At 36.4% G+C, this 27,279-nt stretch overlaps 2 protein-coding genes across 2 annotated transcripts; one reads left to right on the forward strand and one right to left on the reverse strand.

Moving 5' to 3' along the window:
• Nucleotides 1-549: 549 nt before the first annotated feature.
• LOC106137221 (ataxin-10) lies at nucleotides 550-8,432 on the forward strand. Its single transcript, XM_060950355.1, has 10 exons — nucleotides 550-838; nucleotides 946-1,811; nucleotides 2,607-2,738; nucleotides 3,047-3,495; nucleotides 3,934-4,177; nucleotides 5,231-5,366; nucleotides 6,046-6,190; nucleotides 6,985-7,048; nucleotides 7,484-7,545; nucleotides 7,835-8,432. Exons 1-10 carry the CDS (start codon nucleotides 681-683, stop codon nucleotides 7,958-7,960), a joined length of 2,382 nt encoding a protein of 793 aa, XP_060806338.1. The 5' UTR covers nucleotides 550-680; the 3' UTR covers nucleotides 7,961-8,432.
• Nucleotides 8,433-10,065: 1,633 nt separating this feature from the next.
• LOC106137210 (centrosomal protein of 97 kDa) lies at nucleotides 10,066-26,980 on the reverse strand. The gene is made up of 15 exons (XM_013338008.2): nucleotides 26,866-26,980; nucleotides 26,630-26,787; nucleotides 25,931-26,075; nucleotides 25,389-25,504; nucleotides 24,626-24,825; nucleotides 24,000-24,083; nucleotides 22,953-23,109; nucleotides 22,056-22,134; nucleotides 21,332-21,514; nucleotides 20,802-21,016; nucleotides 19,319-19,731; nucleotides 18,769-18,890; nucleotides 17,630-17,826; nucleotides 15,983-16,095; nucleotides 10,066-15,444 (listed from the first exon to the last, which is right to left on the reverse strand). Exons 1-15 carry the CDS (start codon nucleotides 26,867-26,869, stop codon nucleotides 15,306-15,308), a joined length of 2,325 nt encoding a protein of 774 aa, XP_013193462.2. The 5' UTR covers nucleotides 26,870-26,980; the 3' UTR covers nucleotides 10,066-15,305.
• Nucleotides 26,981-27,279: the final 299 nt, after the last annotated feature.

A 27,279-nucleotide genomic window follows, 5' to 3' on the forward strand; every position in this document is an offset into this window, starting at 1 on the left:
TTCGTTTAGTTGGTTACATTTGTCTTTTTGGAGAGAAGCTATGTGCTGTGTGTGCTATTGATCATGATCCTGCATTGGAAAGGTTAGATTTTTACAGAAATCTAACCTTATCCTTTTGAGTCTTACCTTCACAGTTTTTGCAGGGGAATAAGGACTGATTTATTATGGAAATACACATTCAGTTGTCTAAGTGTGTGGATTTTCTAACTACGTTTTTTACTACCGTATGAGTAACGGTTAGCACTCAAACTAATGTACATAATTATTGTTATTGGTATGATTTTACCTTGTTGCGTTGAAAAATTGAAACAAATGCAAAAATTGCAAAAAAATGAAATACAAAACACTGTTGGTGTATGTTATACCAAACGGTTGGTTTTTGTAAAATGTACATGTATGTTATAATTACTACTACAAACTCTATTTTTAATAGTAGGGCAAGATAATACAGGATTCGTTCATAATAAATAGTTTATTTCATCCGAAATTCAACGTAACAATGCTGTCACACATAAAAAAAGTAAAATATCATTGTCGCTGTCACTACTGTCAAAATGGCAAACAATTCTTTACATATGTGCCATGCTATTTCTATTTATTTTGTGATTATTTTGTGATTGTGAAAATCATATGCATAAGCGACACTAGTAAATTTTAATTATTTTTATAGTCTTTCGAAAATGTCTCGTGATAAGAGCGTATGGTTTGCCGAGGAAATATTGTTAGATGCGAAGTTAATAAATTTTCAGTTGGAAACGGGGGAATGGGATGCAGTGGAAGAAATGTTGCGGGCTGAAGCTCAGCTTTCCCGAGATGCTGAAACCGGACGTTTGCGACCGTAAGTATGAAGTGTTATCATAATCAATTCATCATCATCAGTTTACTCTGTACTATTCACTGGTTTTCTGTTCAACGCTAATTCATCGTAATAAATGTTTTTTTCAGAAAAAAAGCGTCAGAATACACTTTACGACTCATAGCCGAAGTTCTGCACATAATGAGGTTGGATGTAGAACAGGCTTCTTACAACCGAAGCACGCTCGCTGTCGCTGAGCAATGCCTGCGCCTCGTCCGCTCCTGCGCCGCCGCCGGCACCAAAATGCAGACCTACATATCCAAAGAACTCTCTATTTTGGACTCCATGCTTGTGCTAGCTACAGAGTACCAACACCCAAGTGTAGACTTCCTAAATGAGGAGTTACAGAAGAAATATGAATCATGTATGACAGTACTCATACAAACGTTAGGGAATTTAGTTGTTAACAATCCATTCAATCAAATAATGATTTGGAACAAATTTGATGCAATCATTCTGAACTGTCTCATTGGTCAGAATGATAAAATAGCTACAGCTGCAGCTATGATAGTATACAACATATTGTTAGGACAGCCTAATGTCTTGCCAGACGATGTTTCTTTGTTAAATTCATTAGCATACATGTATAATAATGGCAATACCGAGTATCCGCATTTGATTATAGAATACTTGATAGGCGTTGAGAATACTTATATAGAGAAACTGTATGCAAAATTGGATCCTGAATGCCGAATGTTAGTTTTGAACTTGGCTTACAACATCCTTATGTCGACAGAATCCCAGGATATTAACGTCTCTGTGAATTTTGTTAAATTTATGGCACACGAGTTTAAGAGCAAATCTGACTGCATTTTGAAGACAGTAGACAAGTACGTGAACACAATAGAGCCACAGGAAGTGGTGTTTCTGCTGGAGATTATCGCCACTGCTTCCAGTATGGATGCATACATGGATTGCTTGCAATCAGATACCTCATTGTTCATTAATTGTGCATGTAAGTATGTCAAATTGTTGTAACTGCCAGTGTCGATGAAAATGATATTGTTGCATATGTGTTTCATTACACTATTTGTATTCATCAGTGACAGTCAAATTCAAAATTCCTTAAGGTCTCTTCAAACCATGACATTGGCAGAATCACCGAAAGTCCGGTGGAAGCCATAATATAGAAAAGAAAGAAAGAAAGGTGTTCATTCCACCTATTGTGCATGTTTTAATTGCAAGAAGGATTGTAAAAAAACAATTCGCGTGCCATGTGGTTTTCGGTACTTTAGAATAGATACAACAAAAGCGACTAATGGATATGCTTATAAACTTTGGATTCCTCTTGTAGGCAAAGGGCTAGCAACCTGTCACTATTTGAACCTCAATTCCATCATAAAGCCATACCGCTAAGAATCACATTTCAGTCTTTTCAAGACTGTTGGCTTTGTCTAACCAACAAGGGATATAGACATGACTATATGTATGTTAAAATGATGATCTTTTCAAGACTGTTGGCTCTGTCAAAACAACAAGGGATATAGACATGACTATATGTATGTTATAATTATGATCTTTTCAAGACTGTTGGCTCTGTCTAACCAACAAGGGATATAGACATGACTATATGTATGTTATAATTATGATCTCTTCAAGACTGTTGGCTCTGTCTAACCGACAAGGGATATAGACATGACTATATGTATGTTAAAATTATGGTCTTTTCAAGACTGTTGGCTCTGTCTACCCCACAAGGGATATAGACGTGACCGTATATGTACGTATGTATGTTAAAATGATTTTTCAGTTCTCCTGCGCGCAATTCACAAGTTAGGGAGAGAAAGCAACAATTTCTTCTCGTCGCTGAATAAATTATATGCATCGACTGGAATGGAGCTGGTCAATGATGAAAATATATCTACGCCGATCCAGACTGAAAGTAAGCCTAACAACAAATATGAATTTTGTTATATAAAGAAAAAAAAGAAATATATGTATAGCCTTTATTGGTGCTTTACAAAGGTTTGAAACACAGTTTTTCATTGCACGACAACTTGTCCTTGGACAAAGGCCTCCTTCGTTAGTTTCCAAAAGATTTATATTTTATATTAACCACATTAAAATTTTTTATTCATTCATTATTATGGGACATTTCAAACATCACTTAATAATCATCATTTCTTTTGGTTTCACAACATCGAATAGTATAATGTGTATAAATTGTATATATATTTTTATTTATTTCAGATCCTCTGACCAAAAATGATTCAGCTGACAACATGCTATCCTGCAATGAAACCACTTCAGAATGTACAGAGTCCGAAAGCAGCGAACAGTTCTTTGAATGCAATGACAACGCACAATACATAGACCGATTGGACACCATCAATACCATAGACAATCTAACTCAACCTCTGAAATTTGATTTAGATGTACACAGAAATGGTAATACTGAAAATAATGTAAAAATCGATAGCGATCTATCAAAAGTTGCTTATAAGCGAAGTAGTTCATTACCCAAAGCTGATGATAGGATACATGCGTTGCCTACTCGAAGAATAAGTTTGGAGCATAAGATAGATATGGGCGATGACACGGAGCCACCATTGATACTTGACACCACGTCGCCTTGTGGCAGTATGAATACCATAGCTGAAGTTATACCGGTGGCCTTGCAGCCTAGGTTGGATTTACAGGTATGTTGGTTTTTCATGTAAGGCTATCTTTTCAAGCGGAATTGTCCGCAGGAACTAGTTAAAATACATACATAAAATGACGCCTCTTTCCCGGAGGGGTAGGCAGAGACAACATCTTTCCACTTGCCACAATCTCTGCATACTTCCTTTGCTTCATCCACATTCATAACTCTCTTCATGCAAGCTCGGCCGTTTCGGGTACTCTTGACCTGACCCTTTACCAGGACGTCCTTAATTTGATCAAGATACGTTCGTCTAGGTCTTCCCACTCCGACCTTTCCCTCCACACTCTCCTTGTATATCTGCTTAGTTAACCAGCTTTCATTCATCCTCTCCACATGACAAAACCATCTTAACATACCCTTTGCTATTAAAGTTAAAATAATAATAAGTTATTATTTTTCTAGCTAAAATTTAAAAAGCAATTCTTCCTTTCAGCCAACAAGCCGAACGGAGTCCCAAGACAGTTCACCAAACGACCCCCCAACTGAAATACATTTGCCAAAAGAAGAATTGAAAGCGGAAGTTAAAGCTTCCCCAAGCGAGATATCCCCACCACTAGCGGACGTGGTGGCGGAAACGGAATCACAGAAACAGTCGCCGGATACACCTAAAGAAGTGAAGAAGAGTCAGAATTTGTCCACTGATTTCGATTTGAGCGAGCAGTTGCAGAAGATTTTAGGTATGTTTATTTCTTCTTTCTAATTTTCAATAGTTTAAAATTTTCTTTACGTCTTCATTTATAAGTATTATAAAAAGTTAACTAAGCAGATATACAAGGAGAGTGTGGAGGGAAAGGTCGGAGTGGGAAGACCTAGACGAACGTATCCTGATCAAATTAAGGACGTCCTGGTAAAGGGTCAGGTCAAAAGTACCCGAAACCGCCGAGCTTGTATGAAGAGAGTTATGAATGTGGATGAAACGAAGGAAGTAGGCAAAGATCGTGGCAAGTGGAAAGAGGTAGTCTCTGCCTACCCCTCCGGGAAAGAGGCGTGATTTTATGTATGTATAAAATAAAATATAAAAAGGTACTGAACCGATTTAAATTACTAATCAACTAAAAAAATGTATGTACATGTTAATTATTCCTATCATTCGTTGGTTTTCACATCACAAACATACATAGGTAGGTGCTAATATACTCGTACAAAATAATATTTTTGACTTAGCTTCAAATTGAAATCAAGAAAAAATAAAAAACCTTGTTTTCATCCAGCCCCCATAGCATGAAACGCGCGATTTTGTATGGCGCGAAAAACTATCGCTGTTTTCGTTTCGATATAAACGCCGTGGCATTGTTACGAATTTACCGATAAGTAGGTACTGTTTTTATACTGTATGCATTTCCTATTCCGATTCGATGTAAAAAGATTCTGTAATAAACATGGAGACGATGAACCCACGCTCCCTTATAGATAAACGATCCAAAAAATTGCTTGGCATTTCTTCAGACAACAACAAGAATAGAATAGAATAGCTTTATTTTCAAAATTGTTAACGTCACATAACTTAAATCTAATTATAACTACTACCGTTTCCAAAGCGGATGTGTAGAAGAAGCGGCGGAACAAACTACACTGCAGCATTTTCATCGGACGTCAATTTACAAATGTCAATTTACAAACTCAATCATATTAATCGACAATGACTTATCGATCACTGACATAACGATGATACTAAAGCTTCGAGTAAAACCTAGTAAAGTGGAATCAATCTTAACAGTATTCTTTGTCAGGTATATCATCTGAGAAGACCCGTGGTGAAGCCAGTGCGGAGAAAAAATCGGAGGTGAAGGAAGTTAAAATCGACGAGAACCCCGTTAGTAAAGTGCCGTCGGTTAAAATAGACTCGCCTGAAAGCCAGAAGACAAGGTGAGTGTAGTTTAAATATAGCTCTTGCCAAGGGCTTCACTTGCGTGAGAATATCCTGAAAAACAGTATCAGTTCCAGATATTGGTATACTGTATAAATCAACTTTTTTTTAACAATAATTTACAATGTTCACGCAAATTATCATCAAAATCGATCCAGCGGATTAACCGTGATTATTGTAACAGACAGACATACTTTTGCATTTATAATATAAGTAAGGATTAAGCGTGCAGGGAAATATGGATTAGGTTCTCCTGCAAAGGTAGCGGCGGTCAGTAAAATCTGTAAAATCTGACACCCGATCTAGGATCCATCATCCAGGCATACCCCGGGCTCTTCTCCAGAGTGATGAAAATGTAACCTTAATTAACGAATCATAAACATTTGCCGTGTGGTTCCCGGCACCAATACAAAAAAAGAATAGGACCACTCCATCTCTTTCCCATGGATGTCGTAAAAGGCGACTAAGGGAAAGGCTTACAAACTTGGGATTCTTTTTTTTAGGCGATGGGTACTTGGTGGTTTTACTAGCAACCTGGCACTATTTGAATCTCAATTCTATCATTAAGCCAAACAGCTGAACATGGCCGATCAGTCTTTTCAAGACTGTTGGCTCTGTCTACCCCACAAGGGATATAGACGTGACCATATGTGTGTATGTATAAACATTTATTTTCAGATTAGGCGCCATAGACATGACGACGCCAAAGAAGGCCGTGACGTCAGTGGAGTCCGTGGAGCGCCACGTGGCGTTCGGGTTCAAAGCGACCGTGGTCAGGACGCTGGCCAACCTGTGCTGGAAGAACCAGGAGAACAAGAAGCAGGTATTGGTTCGTTCTGGTTATAATGAGGACACTAGCTGTGCCCGCGATTTCGTCCGCGTGGAATAGTTATTTTGGGCATCATTGAAGCCCTCAAGGATGAATAATTTTCCCCGTTTTTTTCACATTTTCCACTATTTCTTTGCTCCTTATAGTTGCAGCGCGATGTTATATAGCCTAAAGCCTTCCTTGATATTAATGGTCTCTTCAACGCAAAAAGATTTTTTCAATTCGAACTAGTAGTTCCTGAAATTAGCGCGTTCACACAAACAAACAAACTCTTCAGCTTTATAATATTAGTATAGATAATACAGTATTGACTTGACTATCCCTTTCGCTTCACCTCGGGCGCATTGTAATTTATAGTATAGGTTGGCCAAAAAAAATGTAGGCCACGCAATAATGCGGCCTGAAAAGTTTTTTTAAATGTTGTGCTGGCAATAAATTACTTAAAAGTAAAACTGTCGAATTGAGAACGACGTCCCTTTTGTAATTCGGTTGAAAAAATATTGATAACTCTTTGCGATGATGATATCTGATGAGTCACATGATGTTTGATGTGACAGACGTGTTGACTGACACGATATGTCTCATGAATTACGTGATGTCTGATGAGGAATATGATGTCTGAAACGTTTTGTCTGATGAGACACGTGATGTTTGATGGGACACGTCTGTTTTTTGTTATCTGGGGCTGTTATAGACTATGTATATACTTGTACCATGGCCGAAGTTGTAGCGGGTAACTAGTGCAAAATAAATTAGCTTAGGAACCACTTATGTGCGTTTTGTTTCAGATGCGAGAGTTGGAAGTGATTCCTGTTCTTCTGGATTGCGCGAACATTGACGCCCGTAATCCATGTATCCTTTTTATGTGAATAGCTTTTGACCGCGCCTTCATTGCCGTTAATAATTTTTACCTATATTTTAACCGTTCATTACAATTTTAGTAGACTTGCAGTTTGTTACCGCTTCTTCTGCACTGACGCCTTGGAAGCGGCAGTAAACTTAGTTTTTAAGTAATTTATTTGACGTCAACCAATGAATAAAAATTTTGAATTTGAATTGAACTGAGCTAGTCTCGAAAATGTTGAAAAGCCACGTTCAGCTGTATGATTGAATTGGGATTCAAAGAGTGACACTGGTTGTTAGCCTATCGCCTGAAAGAAGAAACCTTATTTTATTTTAGTTTATCATAAAAATAAGACTTGAAAAATTATTTTCTAGAACTTAATATTATTGAAAAATAAATATCGCTGTAGATTTCATGTATTCCTTACATTTTTTAAATAACAGTAATAATGCAGTGGGTCATCTTTGCCGTTCGCAATTTGTGTGAGAACTGCCCGGAAAATCAGGTATGTTTCTTTAGACTTTTTTTATCTATATTGTGTCTTTGATAATGTGTAAAGATTGATGTAGGTAGAAGAAGCAAATTATGTCTGCTTCCTCCTGGTTACGTCCTCACCACCCTGGAGAGGAGCACGGGGGACGGCGTTGTACATGAGTGAGTTAGGTTTTTAGACAAACCGTCTCCCGCCTGGCCTCACATCTTTTACAGGGGAACCTAACTTATGGAAAAAAGTGTGATCTACGTGTAGTATTGTGTCCATTTTGTATAGATTTCGCATTTTGCATTGATTACAGGAAGTCATAGCCAAAATGACCCTACAGGGGCCGGTCGACAATGAGGTCCTTCAGGAAATGGGACTCACTCTCCACACTGATCCACAAGGAAATACAATCAAAGTCGCACCATTACCAAGAGGGTAGACTGGAGTCGTTATCCGGCTCGAAGGACCATGTGCAAAATTTAATTAACTGCGAATAGGTGTATTGTTTATATTTACTTTTTGCTAGTCTTGTTAGTAAACAATGTAAAAAATTACCCACACGCCTTGACATCTACATATGTCAAAAAATGGTAGAATCAGATTTGTACCAAAAACAAAGTAATTTCGCATTTATACAAGCCTAGATAGATACGCCTAGACGTTACGCCACAATATAAATTGAATGAGTTGTATCAAAAACCACTTACACATTTATGTAAGACCAAATTAAACAACAGAGAACTATGAACTCCATCAAAAAGAGCTGGCTCTATTAGTTTCTCAGAAAGTTAAAATTTTTTGCTCTATTCAGTAAATAATTTTCATTTATATGTATCATTCAATGGATATATATTTATAATCAACTTGATATTGTATAGTGCAATAATTTTTATCCAAACGTAATTCGAATAAATTGCAACTGCCAAACTTAATTGTATTTTATTTCCTCTCGTCTACAGCGTATTTTCAATTACTTGAGGTGAGAATTAATTCCATCTATATACAATTGGACATTGAAGGCAGTGTATGAACGAAACACCGCGCTTGCAAGGTTAAATTTTAATAAAACGTTACAAATGATACTTCTGATTTTTTTTTCCTACATACATACATAAAATCACGCCTCTTTCCCGGAGGGGTAGGCAGAGACTACCTCTTTCCACTTGCCACGATCTCTGCATACTTCTTTCGCTTCGTCCACATTCATAACTCTCTTCATACAAGCTCGGCGGTTTCGGGTACTTTTGACCTGACCCTTTACCAGGACGTCCTTAATTTGATCAAGATACGTTCGTCTAGGTCTTCCCACTCCGACCTTTCCCTCCACACTCTCCTTGTATATCTGCTTAGTCAACCTGCTTTCATTCATCCTCTCCACATGACCGAACCATCTTAACATACCCTTTTCTATTCCTGTAACTACATCTTCTTTCACATCACAACATTCCCTTATCACGCTGTTCCTTATCCTGTCACTCAATTTCACACCCATCATACTCCTTAACGCTCTCATTTCCACTGCATTTATTCTGCTTTCATGCTTCTTTTGCCATACCCAACTTTCACTCCCATACATTAATGTCGGGACCAACACGCCCCTGTGCACAGCCAGTCGAGCCTTTTTGGATAGTTTCTGACTGCTCATAAAGGCATGCAAAGCTCCATTCACCATGTTCCCCGCGTTCACTCTACTTTCAATATCACTATCATACTTGCCATCTGATGTAAACTTTGATCCTAGATATACAAACTCTTTCACTTGCTCCACTTTTTCTCCTCCAATCAAAATATTACATGCTGTCATTTCTTTCTCCATTTCAAAAACCAGTGTTTTAGTTTTACTTACGTTCACTTTCATTCCTTTCTCTTTTAAAGCTTCATGCATACAGTTTACCATCTCCTGTAACTCCTCCGCTGATGACGCCAGTATAACCTGATCGTCGGCATAGAGCAGACATTTGACGAGTAACTCATTCATCCTTAATCCACTTTTAGACTCTTTCAAATCTGTCAAACAGCTATCCATAAATAGGTTGAACAGCCACGGTGACGCAACACATCCTTGCCTAACGCCTTTCTCAATCTTAAACCACTCAGTGTGCGCTCCGTTTATCCTGACACAAGCACTCGAATCCTCATATAAGGATTTCAGTGCTCGTATTAAGAGATTTTTTTCCTAATTTCTTTATATTATGACAAAATTCTATCAGAATCCAATATAATATATGTACATACTATTTTGAAATGAAAGTGTAACTATATTGTATGCAAATTCTAACATATTGCAGTGAAAAGATTACACAAAAGTAACGTTCGGTTGCTTGAATCATTCGTTAGTGCTTTTTTCCTTTAGTCACCTACTACAATTATCACATCAAAGTTCACAAGAAACTGGTAGGAATATGACGCTTGTGTCTTCTCAAGACTGTTGGGTCTCTACTCCGCAAGGGATATAACCGTGAAATTATGTATATTATATGAATGAAAAAAGGGGGATTATAAATAAAATGTAAAAATTTTCAAAATACTTTTATAAAACATAATAAATACAGGCTTTAACGTAATACACAACAAATAAGGTGGGTACGCAAAGTTTGTGAAGGACGGCAAATGGAATCAGTTGTTACAGCCCCTAAGATTATTATGTTTGAAATTCATTACAATTAGAGCATAAAGGCGGCATTGAATATAATAATTTTTAGGAAACTTCCGGATAAACATGCACAGCCAGAGTATCAAACTTAAGACAAGTATTTTCTTACTATATTTAATCAGTATTATTATTCCAGAACTTTTACATGTCTTACCTTCCCTCGCCCTCTAATTTTGAAGTTTATCAAATGAAAGAAAGAGAGAGTAGATAAGAAATATGACTTCTCAACGTTCGAATAAAGATTCTCAGGAGCTGTAACAATGTTAATATTAGTGACATTTATCCATAGTTGAAAATGGTTAGATGTCCCCGAATATGATAATATTTAATTACACATAACATTAATATTATAATATTTAGTGTCATTTACAGTGTCTTTCAAACCTTGCCATTTCAAAAAATAATTTGAACTGAGCTCTGACTACGATAGCCTGCATGATTTCCTGACAAACATTTTTCTAGGGTTTGCTCCGGTAGCGTCATATCTGGTAAGGAGTCCAGGGTCTGTCCGTACGATCTAGGAGTATCAGAATCGAGCTCAGTTCATGTCAATATTTATACCAATTCAAATCCATCGCCAATGTCTTTTTAAGCATTACGATTATTTACTTCGTGCGAAACAAGAAAACATTTAAAGTCTAAACACGACATCAATAAATAAATGAGTTACCTACTTGTGAAGCATTTAACACATCGTGTGTAAGAACCAATATACTACAAGATAGCTTATTGAAGCAAAGCTGTGTCAAATACACCAACATCGGCTTATGATTTTAGCGCACGTAACGTGATTGGACTAATTTTGTTCCTGCGATACTCGCTTCAGTGTTTAACAATTTTCTATATGTTTTTGGCACTTATTATACATGCTTATGCCTGTTTCTGTGATTCATATTTGTGCCTACGCTTCATTACGAATAAGTTTGCACAGCGCCATCTACATTGTTTGCAACGTAACTTATTTTTTTTAAATTAAGCCTAGATGTCGCATCAATCAATTAGCCTTAGACCTAAGAGAACGCTCGCGTCTCCATCTCGTAATCTGCCACCAATGTTAACCATTTTCATTCGGGCACTAATACAAATAAACAAATCTCTTAATAGTCACTAGTTTTAATATTCTTTGTCCCACTATATCTGTGACTTGACAAGTCAATACATTAACAATTTTGTGACTTAATTATGTTTTTCAATTGGATGCTAGCACCCGCCTGAGAGCTCTTTAAAATAAACTTTAACGTTGTAGAAATTATATCAATAATTAAAAGTCTAAGCATTCAAAAGAGTATGTGCGCGAATTGAATGATTTGAATGAATGTCTGAATTTTTATGAGGATAATTGTTGTTCTAATCTTTCTCAGGAGTGACTTACACTTATTTTACAATAGCCTTTTCAATAGCTAGAATTCTTGTAAAGCTACATAATACAACAGATCAAAAAAACGCCCCCGTCGCGTTTTGTCGCAAAAATAAGGCTGTCTTCACACGTACAGTCCGCATGTCAATTTACCCTGCACGAAGCATCTATTAAGAGGTGAATTTGGGTAGGTTATGACGTTGACCGTACTAAAACCCCAAATACAATACTACAAATGTAAGACGCAAAATTGTGCGCCGCTGAAAAATGTAAAATGGCTCTTAAGCTACAAAAGGTGACCGTAATTCTTGAAGCAATCACTGCCAGGCAACCGTAAGCAAATAAAGCATAGTAAAAAATCGTTTGCAAAGTGATTTATTCAGTTTAATAACGATTTCTTGAGTCGCTCTTTGGTAAGTTTGCGGCTTGTGTGAAAACGCCTTTAACCGAACGAAAATGTCATGTAAGATGCTTAATTTAATAAATAACAAAATAAGATAATATGTTAAAAAAATAGCTTACAAGTGTTATAGACAGCTGAATGTCATGAATTATTAAAAATGACTAGAACATAGCAATATATTATTATTAGCTATAGTACGGTTTTAAAGGAGGTGAAAAATAGGTGACTTCTTTCGGTCTCTCAATAAGATATTTACTCGAGAATATATTATTACGATGATTTGAAGCTATCAACAAGGATGTGCGGCCTAATTTTTTCACCAATCCATGTAAAACAGTATTTCAACAAAACAATTTGAATTCCCTAAAAAGTAACGGATATTTATCATAAGCGGTCAGCCATTTTACTCTTAGCCGCCATATTCGATGTCCATATTGTACTTAAAAAACAAATTGTCATGAATAAAAGCAGATTATATATTTTTTCCCTTCGGATAAGAATTATTAAAATAAAATTGTTAAAAAAATTCAAGAGTAAGAGATTCTAAAATACATACATGTGATTTACATAAAACTATTGCTAAACTTAAAAATAAAATGTGATCGTTTACTAAGGCATATAATATAAATTTGTGAAGGTGGTGTAGGTTGGTCGTGGTCAAATTAAGCTTATCAATAAGTATTATACTATTTATAAATACTACAGGTATTAAACGCGCACGCGCGTAACGTACCTTTATCTCGGACGTTTCGAATCATGTTACTATGATCCGTGGTCACCGAGCAAGTCATTCGCTCGGACCATGTGTAATACCCGTATTATTGATAAATGGTATAATGCAACGCTAAAGTTTTAAAATAAATATGGGTTATTCAACTAAAACCCACAAAAATACCAGTAAAATAAAAAATACCAGTAGTAAGAATTAAGTTATTTGATATTTTTGAGTTAGTTTGCCAGGTTGGTTATATTACCAAGGTCACAATATCGACAGGCCTATTTATATAGGATAATTTCATTTTACGTTGACAAGATGTTACGGAAGGACATACAACCTGGAAGCCAAAAGGCTGGAATGGCATTCTTTTGTTCTATCTTATTTTAAATACGTCAATTAGAAAGAGATGGATTTTTTATATTCCCCTCTATCTCTTCCTAATTCGTGTAATAAAAAGAGACAGTCGGGAGAAGAAAACTTTGTTTATACCTTTCTGATTTTTAACAAGTGACTTCCAGTGTGTTTTTATTATCGTGAGAAGAATTGATTCTCGGTGTATCAATAGGCACATCAATAAGGTCCTATGTAAAGGTCAACTTTCGAAATTAAAATTCTGTTTCACACACAGACCGATAATTCTGTTTCAATATATTATGTATGTACATTTGAAATATCTTATTAATACAGTATTAAATATATCAGTACGGCAGTGATTAGTGTTATACTTACTAAAAATATGTGTACAAAATGCGAAAGAAAATACATTATTAAACTATTTGGTTTCGTGAAATACATACTTGAAATAATTGTAATATTTTTCATTACTTATATTCTAGTTATACTTAATTTTATTTAAACTGAATTATAGTAAGTAAATAAAATAAATTAGCAACATCCAACGGTCCACATTGCACATTCACATCTAAAACGAACTATGGAGCACATTCCTCAGAACCATTATAAAGATTCGAATATCTGCGCTGGGAATTGAATCTAGGTGCCGTGCCCGCACCATATAGTACCTTGCTATTGTGTCAACTATTGTACAGTGGACGCAGGAGATAGATGTACCACTTAGCCTTATAATCGGTGCTTCGGAGGTGGCGCAGGTATCTTCTGAGCCGTCTGTACAATGAGGTCATCCTAAAATTTCGTGACTTCTATCATATTAAACTGGTATCAGTGTGATTAAATTGCAAATTTTTTCTCAAGGTTCACTTTCGTGGGCATTGCGAGAAATCCTTCTTTACCTACAACGTCTTAATTAAGCCAAATATATCATCGAATTTCGACAGCTGTTCCGGTTCAATCAATCACTTTTCTCTTTTATACATACAGTTTTAATTACCTATACATATAGTGTCTTTTATTCATAAAATATTGTGACGCAATTAATATGTAGATTTTTAAGCCAAAGCAAGCTCGTATATAATTTCTACATTCCCATGTTAGTATTTCTTTATTTTATTCTACAGTCATCATCATCAGCAATTTAATGCTATGAACAACAATTAACACCAATTTTTTAAATCATTTTATATTAATAATACTAGTTTTTAGATCCACGATATCTTATAATAATTCTTTGGAAAAAAGTGTCAACTTAATAAATCCTACTGAAGTTTGCTATATCAATAGCTGCCCATTAAGAGTATATTTTTATTTAGGATTTAAATGCAGTATCTGTTATAAATATTTCTATGGTGGTTTTATATGTATGTAATTCTATGATTATTTCTTTTATATTTTATCTGAAAGGCAAAATGATTTTTAACATTCCACGTAAATGTGATATTTTTCCAGATTTGGTTTCTATTACATTGGTATAAGTTATTTGTCTTCCTATAAATAAATAAAAATTACAAATCTATACAATAAGGAGAGCTAAAATAAATAACTTATAAATTAAATTAAAATATTAGTTCTTAATACTAATACAACTTGTTTTTGGAATATTACAATTATAAACTAAAATTTGTGATGTTTTGAATTTAAAATGATCTTAATTACGAGTGAATAAGATCTATAATCCCGTGTGGTTCCTGGTAAAGTGGACTACGTTCGCTTAATCTCTTGTTGTCTTAAGACTGATGTACAGTTTACTTACATCAAGATTAATAATAAGAAAAAAAAACCAGTTTTGGATATTAAACTTTGCAAAATGCGGTTAAAATTAAGTGCAAATACATTTTATTAGAAAAATTCCAAATAATTACTGCTTTATAATTGTACCGATGACTTTCAAATTTATAAAGCCATGTTGAATTCTTTGCTCAACATAATCATTAAAGCCACACGTTAAGCTTTGCTATATCGGGCCCTGCGTCGACTACATAAAGTTCAATACAGTTCGGTTTTAACATTACGTTTTATAATAGACGGCATAACGTTCAAAAGATTTAGGTTTTAACGTTACGTTATCAGTCGACAATAACGTTTCATTAACGTTCGTATCGTTATCAGTCGACAGTAACGTTTCATTAAGGATAGTACCGTTATTAGTCGGCGAAAACATTTCTTAACGTTGCGAGCGTTATTAGTCGACGGTTACGTTACGATAAAGATTGGAGCGTTATCAGTCGACAATATTGCTTTGTTAACGTTCGAACCGTTATCAGCGGGAGATAACGCTCCGTTAACGTTCATATCGTCATCAGTCGACGATGACGTCTCGCTTCGGTTGTTCGTCTATGCTCTCTGGATTGTCTATGCTTGGCTCGGTTTTGTCTTCTATGACAGATTCCGTTCGCTCTATGTTCAATTCGGCTATTTCATTGTTCATCGTTTTGTCGCTGAAAAGAGAATTTTTTAATTAAGTTACAGCGTCTTTAGGCGCGATTGGTCCAAAAAGGGCGTTATCACGTCTATATCCCTTGCGGGGTGGACAGAGCCAGCAGTCTTGAAAGACTGATAGGCCACGTTCAGCTGTGAGGTTTTTTGGCAGAATTGAGATTGAAATAGTGGCAAGTTGCTACCTGATCGCCTAAAAATAGAATCCCATGTTTATATTTCTATTCCTTAGTCGTTTAAAGATATTCATTGGAAAGAGATGGAGTGGTCCTATTCCTTTTTAATATTGGTACCAGAAACCACACGGCGCACTGGCACACTGGAAACACGGAAAAAAAAAATACTGGCCTTTTTGGACCAATCGCAGATAGAATCGAACGTGAAGCTGGTGATTGGGGTTACAATGCAAATTGGACCATACGCGCTAATATACTAGAATTTCAAATATTTGACGCATAAATATAGATAAGATAAAAACTCAGTTTACTGTGACAATCTACGTTGAAAATGGGACAATTGTGTGTGTATAAAAGAACTTACTGTGAGTCAGTGGCGGGCGAGTCAGCGAGGTCAGGCCGCGATTGAGAGTCAGAAGAGGTCACCGCGGGCAACGCTAGAGACTGGGGCCGCCGCAACCAACTGCAGCGTTCCTCCTGAAATGGAACATATTATTCGTGACGTCACGAGGTCTTCATTCCCCCCTTAGTAAATAAATAATAAATATATACGGGACAAATTACACAGATTGAGTTAGCCTCGAAGTAAGTTCGAGACTTGTGCTATGAGATACTAACTCAACAATACTATATTTTTATAATAAATACTTATATAGATAAGCATCCAAGACCCAGGCCAATTAGAAAAAGTTCTTTTCTCATCATGCCCTGGCTGGGATTCGAACCCAGGTACCTCTGGTGTCACAGACAAGCGTACTACCGCTGCGCCACAGAGGCCGTCAACCCCCTCCATCAATCCTAATCAGGGCTGTACTCGGGAAGTTTACAATTCATATATAGAATATTCGTAAACGTCATCTATGATTGAAGACAAGGAAACGGATGTGTGCAATTGAATCCGTAGATAATGTTTGATTTTATAATACTTCAAACATACCTCCTGAATTTGGGTATAGACCTTCAAAGTATCCGAATAAAACAGCTTCAAATTAAATGTACATTAGTTTGATTGCTAACCGGTTACACAGTAACATATATTTGTCCCCCAGTAAGACACGATCTTACAAAGAATATATATTATTTTAATCAACACTTATAATACTAATTGACTTAAGTATTTTGAGGGTTTGTTAGTATAATAAAATTTATTAATGAATGTGGATGAAGCGAAGGAAATATGCAGAGATCGCGGCAAGTGGAAAGAGGTAGTCTTTGCCTACCCCTCCCGGAAAGAGGCGTGATGTTATGTATGTATCTATACTAATATTATAAAGCTGAAGAGTTTGTTTTGTTTGTTTGTTTGTTTAAACGCGCTAATCTCAGAAACTACTGAACCGATTTGAATAATTCTTTCACTGTTAGATAGTCTATTTATCGAGGAAGGCTATAGGCTACATTTTATCCCGGATTTCCTACGGGAAACGTCAAAAATGCAGGTGAAAGTTGAATGAGTCGGCCATCTGCGAGCTTTCCACGCGAACGCTGCGCAAACCAACAAAGATATAGTAAAACAATGTACTAAAGATGTGAAGTACTCATTTTTTGCCACAAAAAAGTCCGCGAGAGCATATATCTATCTCTTAAGGTTTACTTACAATAACCACTTTTATGTTCATTTTTAAGATTATTTTTTCATTATAAACATAAGTTATTTTGAAACCAATTTAATTTAGTATTAATCCTTATCCAAATAAATATGTTCATTACTTTCGACATTCATGAAGACTAAAATTGCCATTTACAGTATATAAATCAGACGAATAGGTTTTGAGATATAGTCGTTATAAGCAATTTGCAGCGAAACATTTAATACGGCGAACCAGCGTTCTTTCTAATACGCGCGACCGCCTGAAAAATAAATATGATGCCCAAAATAACTATTCCACGCGGACGAAGTCGCGGGCACAGCTAGTGTATGTATAATTTAATAAAATTGCCACCCGTGCGAAGTCGGGGCGGGTCGCTAATACGTATATAATATATTATATAATATATGTATATATATTCATACCTGTTCCACAGTAACACACGAGATATCAGTCTGCGTGGCTCGCGCGATGTCTGACCGCGGCGAGGACATTCGCAACAAGTCGCGCACGCAACCGTTTAACGCCGCGACTTGCGACTGCAGCGCGCAACATGTCGCGCTCAGTTGTCGCACCGCTTCCGAGTTTTCTTCGCTTTCCGAACTGCGCCGTTTTTGACTGTCTGTAAAAGTCATAGATATATGTAGGTTTGTCTGAAAAATAAACATATGCAATAGCAGTTAAAAGTCGTGGAAAAATGCAAGTGTATTTTATAAATTTTTTTTTTGACGGCCTCTGTGGCTCAGCGGTAGTACGCTTGTCTGTGACACCGGAGGTCCCGGGTTCGAATCCCGGCCAGGGCATGATGAGAAAAGAACTTTTTCTGATTGGCCTGGGTCTTGGATGTTTATCTATATAAGTATTTATTATAAAATATAGTATCGTTGAGTTAGTATCTCGTAACACAAGTCTCGAACTTACTTCGAGGCTAACTCAATCAGTGTAATTTGTCCCGTATATATTTATTTATTTATATTTATTTATTTATTTATAAAACTAGTTTTCGCCCGCGGTTCTGTCATGTCATGAAAAGTACCCTATGTCCATGTCTGTACAAAATATGTATGAAAAATTTCACGGAGACCAGTTTAGTGTTTTTGCTTGAAAGACTTTAAGTGCTTGTTTGTACCTCTTTTAAAGTTTTAGTATGTATTAAATAAATAATGGATAAATAAATATGTACATACGGGACAAATTACACAGATTGAGTTAGACTAGAAAAAGTTAGAAACTTGTGTTACGAGAAAACTAACACGACGATACCATATTTTACAATTAATACTTATATATTTTATTCTACACCTTTTGCAAATCCTTATCAAAAGCAAAAAAAAAATTCTATAGATAAATATCGAAAATCCGGGCCAATCAGAAGAAGCCAATCAAAGTTCGTTTCTCATATTAGTTATGGTATAGTTAAGACATCAATTGTATTGTTGTGGAGAAAAAATAAAGTTTCTTTTTATTTATTTTATTCATCATGCCCTGGCCGGGATTCGAACCCGGGATCGCGTCGAACGCGCACTATCGCTACGCCACAGCGGCCGTCAATTCCATTGTTTACCAGACGCCTGTAAAGTGGAGACTTTCTTCCACAGCGCATTGATGGCTTGCATTTGTAGCTGTTGTATCTTCCTCTCGCTTTCTAGCGCCGCTTTTGTCGCCTCCATGTCGCACGTCAATCGTCTGAGAATAAAAGAAAAAAAAACCGTCATTTATTTTTTGTAAAACAATACTTTTAAGTTGAAACATATTAACATATAGGTGAAAGTGCCGTGTGGGTGGTGCCATTAGAAAAAAAGAATAGGACCACTCCATCTATTTCCCATGGATGTCGTAAAAGGCGACTAAAGGATAGGCTTATAAACTTGGGATTCTTTTTTAGGCGATGGGCAAGCAACCTGTCACTATTTGAATCTGAATTCTATCACTAAGCCAAACAGCTGAGCGTGGCCTATCAATCTTTCAAGACTGGTGGCTCTGTCTACCCCGCTAGGGATAAAGACGTGATCATATGTATGCATGTATGAATATAGGAGAAATAAGACATGCGCCTTTTCAAAGTTCATGAAAGACCTCACAGAAAGAACTATCAATCTAAAATTAATACTCACTGTATATGCTGTCTCGCTCTCGCCGCTTGGATCGCGTGCAAAATCCTCAACGTGTCCTTATTCAAATTCCTGCTCCTGTACCCCCTCCACATCTTCTGAATCGTCACCGCCGCCATAGATTCGACACTCATTTTTTTCTGCCGCCTCTGATTCGACGCCAACTTTATTATCTCCAGCTTATCCGGATCTATATTGTCTGTGGTGTTGTCATCATTTTTCACACCGTTCACCTTTCTTTCCTCGTTCTTGACGCTCGACAGGCTGCCTTTGCGCTGTTCCAACCTTGATTTCATTTTGGGCGAGGACGTTGCGCTTTTTGTCAGTTTTGGCGAACCTTTTAGATTTTTGTGTATGTTTGTCGGTTGGGTTATCTGACGGTGTGGTTTCTCTTCTTGTATGCTGCTGTTGCTGGACTGTGGAAAATGAAAGATATAATTTAATGCCCTGCCCTCGCAGCGTGGAATTCGCGACGACGCCGTTTTTCTCGCGCGAAAAACTATCGCTGTTTACGCCGTATGACGTGGAACGGGACAGCGATGCGACGCTGTTTTTTAAGCGCGAAAAACTATCGCTGTTTCGCTTATTATATATGAAGTGTAACGGGACAGGTATAGCTTTTCTAAAAACATGGCGTCGCGCGTAATATGCACCCTTTGCATATCATGCGCGAAGAACACATCTATAGTAATATTATAAAGCTGAAGAGTTTGTTTGTTTGAGCGCGCTAAACTCAGGAACTACTGGTACGAATTGAAAATTTATTTTTGTGTTCAATAGACCATTTATCGAGGAAGGGTTTAGGCTATATAAAATCACGCTGCAACTAAAGGAGCAAAGAAATAATGGAAAATGGCCTAAATGATGCCCATAATAACTATTCCACGCGGACGAAGTCGCGGACGCAGCTAGTTACTAATATTTATGCACATGTTAAATATCTATCCCAAATAATCGATTATTTTAAGAGAATGGCTTAACTAAGGATAATCTAGTAAAATATAGATAATACCCTAATACTGATACATAGTATTAGGGTATTACCTATATTTTACTAGTAGTAGTACTACATACACGTGTCGGAGTATTAGACACCGTTTTCGAATTTGGTCATGATAATGTTACTTTAGTGAGAGTGTACTAAATACCTGTGACTAAGCATTGGAGACGTTGTGAACACAGTTGTTTTTCAGTTTGCTTATAATATCAATTTTATATTTATATTATACTTGAGGCCGTCCGCGACTTCGTCCGCATGGAAACCCTATCAATCCCGCGGAAACTCCTGGATAAAAAGTAGCCTATATGTTATAGTGGGTCTTCAACTACCTACATACCAAATTCCATCGTAATCGGTTCAGTATTTTTTGCGTGAAACAGTAACAAATATCCATACCGACATCCTGACATACTCACAAACTTTCGCATTTATAATATTAGTAGGATTTATCAATATCATAAATACCAGTAAGGAAGTACTATTTACCTGTGACGAAGTATTGGAGACGCTGTGAACAGAGTTGTTCCCCGGCTTAGTTATTGTCTTCTGAATATCATATATCGGGTCCTGGTAGTCGGGGCTCATGAGCGACTCCGGAACGGGGACCATTTTGGATGCGGCTTCGAGCGATTGATTCATCGGTTTTTGCGGTTGTCTGTCTATATGTTGGGTTTGTTGAGGTGGTGGGGTTGGTGCTGATTCTGTAATCAAAATCATACATTAAAATCAACATACATACATTTATATGTTACATTTTTACGTTAGTCATAAAATAACTTTGACTAATTTTATTATCTCGTCAATCTCAAAAAAAAAAACACTTCTTCATCCCTTACGGGGTAGACAGAGTAAACTGCCTTGAAAAGACTGCCTGAAGAAGGCTACATTCAGCTGTATGGCCTAATGATGGAATTGAGATTCAAATAGTGAGAGGCAGCTAGCCCATCGCCTAAAAGAAGATTTTTTTTTTATTTATTTATTAACCATAAAAATATTTCAAATTAATATAACTATACCTGTCTTCTCTCTCTTATCGTACACGAGTCCGGAATCGAAGCTGTGACTCATGGCGGCCGGTATGTCCCCCGAATAGGACATTGACATCTGATGTGACGGGGAACCGGTTTTTGTCAACGCCGCATGGTAGCTAGACGTGAGGCGGTCGGGGGATCTGCCCATGTGACGGGAGGCTATGCGGGCTGGAACAATCAATAAAATACTTAATCTTTCTCTTGTGACGTGACTTTACCTACATAAATGATACGCCTCTTAATCGAACTTACAATTTTGTTACACATTCAGTTTGCCATATAGGTATTTAACCGACTTAAAAAAGAAAGAGGTTCTCAACTTGACCGTATTTTTTTCATTCCTGTTCGAACGTCAGCTAAGAACTTCAATGACACCGGAGGTCACGGGTTCGAATCCCGGCCAGGGAATGATGAGAAAATAACTTTTTCTGATTGGCCTGGATCTTGGATGTTTATCTATATGTATAAGCATTTATTAAAAAATATATTATCGTTGAGTTAGTATCTAGTAACACAAGTCTCGAACTTTCCTCGAGGCTAACTCAATCTGTGTAATTTGTCCCGTATATATTTATTTTATTTATTTAGTGTAAAACTCACATTGTGGATGAAGCGAAGGAAGTATGCAGAGATCGTGGCAAGTGGAAAGAGGTAGTCTCTGCCTATCCCTCCGGGAAAGAGGCGTGATTTTATGTATGTATGTACTCACATTGCATTCTGGGAGACTGCAGCTTTGGCTTCAGAGGACTGTGATTTTGGTCCTTCAGCTGTTGTTGATGATGTTGTGCCTGTCAACGTAAATTAATACAATACATACAAACATACATATAGTCACGTCCATATCCCTTACGGGGTAGACAGAGCCAATAGTCCCAAAAAGACTGAGTGGCCACGTTAAGCTGCTCGGCTCAATGATGGAATTGGGATCCAAATAGTGACAGGTTGCTAGCCCATCGCCTAAAAAAAGGATCGCAATTTTATAAGCCTATCCCTTAGTCGCCTTTTACGACATCCATGGGAAAGAGATGAAGTGGTCCTATTTTTTTTTGTGTTGGTGCCGGGAACTACACGGCACTGCCGGCATTAATACAATAATTTTATTTATTTCCTCAAAAGATCAATATGATTATTTCATCAATGCTTATAAATCGTATACACACATAAAGTCTCGTCAACATCCCTTGCGGGGTAGACAGAGCCATCAGTCTTGAAAAGACTGAATGGCCACGTTCAGCTGTTTGTCTTAATAATAGAATTGAGATTCAAATAGTGACAGGTTGCTAGCCCATCGCTTTAAATAAGAGTCCCAAGTTTCTAAGCTCATCCCTTAGTCGCTTTTTACGACTTCAATGGCAACTGTTCTTTATTATAAAATATAGTTTCGTTGAGTTAGCATCTCGTAACACAAGTTTCGAACTTACTTCGAGGCTAACTCAAACAGTTTAATTTGTCCTGTATATATTCATATTTCAATAAAAATAAAAAAAATAATTAGATCTAAGTGATGTGACGTCAATAATTGATATCTTGTATCCAATTTTGAAACTAAAACTATTCTATTCTACCTATGACATGGCAACAGTGCATACATAATAATCTATTCTACCTTGCTAAGAATAAGTCTCAATTTCCTCTGGTCCTCGGTCTCCAACGCGTCGGCGGTCAAAGGGCACGTGCTCGCCAGATATTCGCACAATTCCTGGTGCTGGCCGGCGTGGTAATGGCGGCCTTTGCCTTGGCTGTAGAGCCATTCAGCTTTCAAACTGCAAATAACGAGCATTAATAATAACATATTTAAATCTAAATCGTAAAAGGCGACTTAGGGATAGGCTTACAAACTTGGGATTATTCTTTTATCAAGTCGTATTGATCCATCGAGTATATCCCTTGCGCGGTAGACAGAGCCAAAAGTCCTGAAGAGACTGGTGGGCCACATTCAGCTGTTTGGCTTTATAATAGAATTAAGATTCAAAAAGCGACAGGTTGCTAGCCCATCGCCAAAAACGAGAATCCCAAGTTTATAAGCCTTAGTCGCCTCTTACGACATCCATGGGAAATGAGATGGAGTAGTCCTATTCTTTTTTATGTTGTTCAGGTTGTATCAGGTTAATGTATATTAATATATACAGCTCTCACAAGAATGTGGCATTAATATAATCTTGTGTATGAATAAATAAATGTTGTATTAGTTTCACTATTTGTACTGCATCATTAACTTTATAGTCAATAATAAATGCGCGGGAAAGTGATAAGATACATATAGGTATCATTGCTACGATACGAAATTCTATACGAGATTTTTTTATAGCATCAAAACTAATATTAACAATGCGAAAGTAAATTTTTTTGTTTGTTGTCACTCCACACGATATCTACTGAATCAACCTCCTCGAAATTTTGCGTATTAAAAGTCTGGATAAGGACAAAGGGTACTTTCCATCTCGGTAAAAACTAAAAGGTCCCCTTGGTATTTGCGAAAAACCCCCTACGTGGCGCTAAATTCGCGCGTGTCGGTTGCGCTGAAGTCGCACGGGCGACGTTACGGGTAAAAGCTACTATTCAAATGTTATGCAATGGACTATGCAACTCCGTCAGTTTAAGGTTTTTGGACATGGTGGAAAAGGAAATAAACATATAAAATAGATTAACTTACCTTTCAATAGCACTAACGACAAATCCATCTATTGATTTGACGCTCAATATCCAGTTGAGAACGAAGGGCCGGTAATCGAAACCACTGTGATATTAGTTAAAGAAATCTTGGAAGGTCGGACACTCACTAATTAATCTCGCTTACCATTAGGCAGATTGAGGTCAAACGCACTCAATAGTAGACAGAGTCAATAGACCTGAAAGACTGATAGGCCATGTTCAGCTGTTTGGCATAATGATGGAATTGAGATTTAAATAGTGACAGTTTGCTAGCCCATCGCCTAAAAGAAAAGTTTCTAAGCCTATCCCTTAGTCGCCTTTTACGACATCCATGGGAAAGAAATTCTATTTTTTTATATTTCTATGCTTTTTTATATTTTTTCTTTCTTTACACGGAGCCGAGAGCAACAGTAAGTATATAGCTGACGTTATTGCCGCAGTGCAGTTTGTTACCGCTTCTTCTGCACTGCCGATTTGTAAGCGGCAGTGAACTTAGTTTTAAATAATAATTGACGTCAACCAATATTGTGAAAACAAATAATATGAAAATTATTGACAGTGACATTTCATAACATTAAATAAAAAAAAAAAAACAATCGAATTTTAATATTAAAAAAAAAAGGATACAGTTTATCCTTCCCGGCCATGGCAACACACGGGTTCCCCTGGACGGTGAAGCTTTCGAGCCGGGTGAGGTGCACCAGGTGGGAGATCTCGTTCAGGTCCTGGATGTTGTTGTGCGCGAGCGCAACGTGCTCCAGGCTGGCGGGCAGGTAGCGGTCGCACTGCCGGAGGTCCATTATACGGTTCCTTTCTAAGTTTAAGTGCTGGGGAGAGAAATTTTTATAATAGTTTGTTGAAGATAAGCTATCAATAAGCTACCTATAGCTAATATAATATAAGCTGTCAATAATAATATTTAGGTCTATATATCTATATGTTAGTTAGGTCAAATCTTCTATCAACTTTATTATATGAGAGAGCACATTAAGTAAAACGAAAAATTCCGTTAACTCCCGCTCCCACGAAATTTCTCGTTGTGAATTAGCTGATTTTTTTTATTTATGGATTGTGTGCCTTTATTGTAATACATTATGATTCACTTTCGTTGGCCGAATTAATTTGTTTAGTTGGACAACGTTTTAAGTGGGATTGTGGTTATATGTTGCACAATGTCAAAGGATTAAACAGAAGGAGTATGTATAGTTTTTAATTTGTTTGGTACCAAATTTGCACCATTTTTTTTTTTTGTAAATGGCTTCATATTCGGCATATTTACGTTACGTGCGTACATAGTTTAGTGGGCGTTCAATACACTGTAATAATTATATTATAATTAAGAAAGTGATTAAATTAAACACAAGTTATTTACTCCAGATTTATAAATTACCTTTAAACTCTTCAAGTAAGATATATCGGCGACGAAAGATATCTGGTTGTTAGACAAATCTAGGTGCTCCAAATGCATGTTGTGGTTCAAATGCTCTATTGACTTGATATTATTACCTGAAACAATTACAAGATAATTGATGTCTTTTTGTCAAGATAGCACTCTATTAAATAAATAAATATATATATATCATACACAGGCCATTCCCACACACAATTTTTGTAATGGGCCGTCGCTAAAAGCTTCATCTGCCGTTGACTCTATTATCCCAAAGTGCTTCATCAATTTCATTATCTGTGATACATAATATTGTAGTACATAAATACATAAAATCACATCTTCATCATTTACGGGGTAGACAGATCCAGCAGTCTTGAAATGACTGAAAAGCTACCCTCAGCTGCAAGGATTCATGATGGAATTGACATTCAAATAGTGACAGGTTGCTAGCCCATGGCCTACAAGAGGAATACCAAGTTATATAGCCTATATCTTGGTTGCCTGAGTTGGTAGTAAATTATACAAATACATAAAGGACTCACCAGCTAATTTTAAAACCTTCAAATAAATAAGATCTTTAAGGCCCTCAATCTGCAAGATGCCATTGTTGTTCAGGGCAAGGATCCGTATGTTTGTGAGCCGAGACACACCATGCATCCGTAACAGGAAGTTGTTACATATTGACAGCTAAAACAGAAATTATTATTATATATATATATATATATATATATAATGGTAATTATTCATTTATACATCTTATTTCTCAATTTACAACATTTTAAAATATTAATTTAATAAAAAAAGAAAAACGTTTTGTAAATTATTTTATTATTATTAATATATTTAATTAATAAATATAAATGCAAAAGTTTTTATGGATGTGTGTAGTTATTACTCTTTCACACAAAAACTATGAATTGGATGTTCATGAAACTTTGGGGTACTGTAGCTTAGACATTGGAATAACATCATAAATTAAAATTTATACAGATTAAAGACAGACAAAGCCATGGGCAACAACTAGTATATTTCTATGTTTACAAGCATGGATTGCAAGCAATACAAAGTGAATAATCTATTTACTGCTATAAATCACATTAATATATCTTAATAATCGAATATATGTTTGAGTAGTCTTATTTATTTCATTGTGGTATCGGTTCATTTAGTGCGTTTTGAATTATAATAAATAAAATAGGACTTATTACCAAAGATGATGCAAAGTAGGTACATTAACTTACGTTTTCGACGCGGCTATATGTGTCGATATTGTCCAGTCGCTGTAACTCATTCTGGTCAAGAATCAAATTAATAATCGTATTGGATTCCTCTGCTGGCGCTTTCTCTATTTTCTTTAGTTCACGCCTCGAGAGATCCAGGGTGTCATTCTTGGTATCATCTATGGACAAAGCAATCGTTTATTTATAAAGTTGAAAAGAATTACACAATTAATTTACATCGAAATTGTAAAACTCACCCATTTTTAAACTATTAATGCATCTTTTATTCAATTAATAACGAATGATGCAGTTTTCCTTCATAAAAATCAACATTAGCGAAATCGCGTTCTGAAGTTATATAAAAAAATTCACATCTGTCAGCCAGTTTACATTTTAGTGTTTATTGAATTTTTCTCCTTCCGATTTATATGACTAATAAAATTTAATCTCGTAACACAAGTCACAAGCTAAATGGGAGTTAATCAGTGAGATTTTCATACCACAAATGTAATCCAAAACGTTTAAACGCCTACCAAAGTTTTATTTAAATAAATGATATAATAATTAATGATTCTGAACTTATCTCAAATGACAGCCGCCACTAGTGTTTGTTTTGTTGCTCGATTATGTAGTAGGAATACCACTAAATCGATATTTTTTGGTTGTATTGT

This window comes from Amyelois transitella, chromosome 21 (genome assembly GCF_032362555.1).
Source record: "Amyelois transitella isolate CPQ chromosome 21, ilAmyTran1.1, whole genome shotgun sequence".
Taxonomy (NCBI): domain Eukaryota; kingdom Metazoa; phylum Arthropoda; class Insecta; order Lepidoptera; family Pyralidae; genus Amyelois; species Amyelois transitella.

What these genes read in the sequence shown, in the direction of transcription:
- LOC106137221 (XM_060950355.1), top strand. Translation starts at nt 681, where the DNA reads ATGTCTCGTGATAAGAGCGTATGGTTTGCCGAGGAAATATTGTTAGAT. An exon ending in ACCAGGAGAACAAGAAGCAG is followed by an intron (nt 6,191 to 6,984) that starts GTATTGGTTCGT and finishes GTTTTGTTTCAG; the next exon opens with ATGCGAGAGTTGGAAGTGAT. An exon ending in AGAACTGCCCGGAAAATCAG is followed by an intron (nt 7,546 to 7,834) that starts GTATGTTTCTTT and finishes CATTGATTACAG; the next exon opens with GAAGTCATAGCCAAAATGAC.
- LOC106137210 (XM_013338008.2), bottom strand. An exon ending in ATGGCCGGGAAGGATAAACT is followed by an intron (nt 24,084 to 24,625) that starts GTATCCTTTTTT and finishes CTAATATCACAG; the next exon opens with TGGTTTCGATTACCGGCCCT. An exon ending in TCTCCAATACTTCGTCACAG is followed by an intron (nt 19,732 to 20,801) that starts GTAAATAGTACT and finishes CATTTTCCACAG; the next exon opens with TCCAGCAACAGCAGCATACA.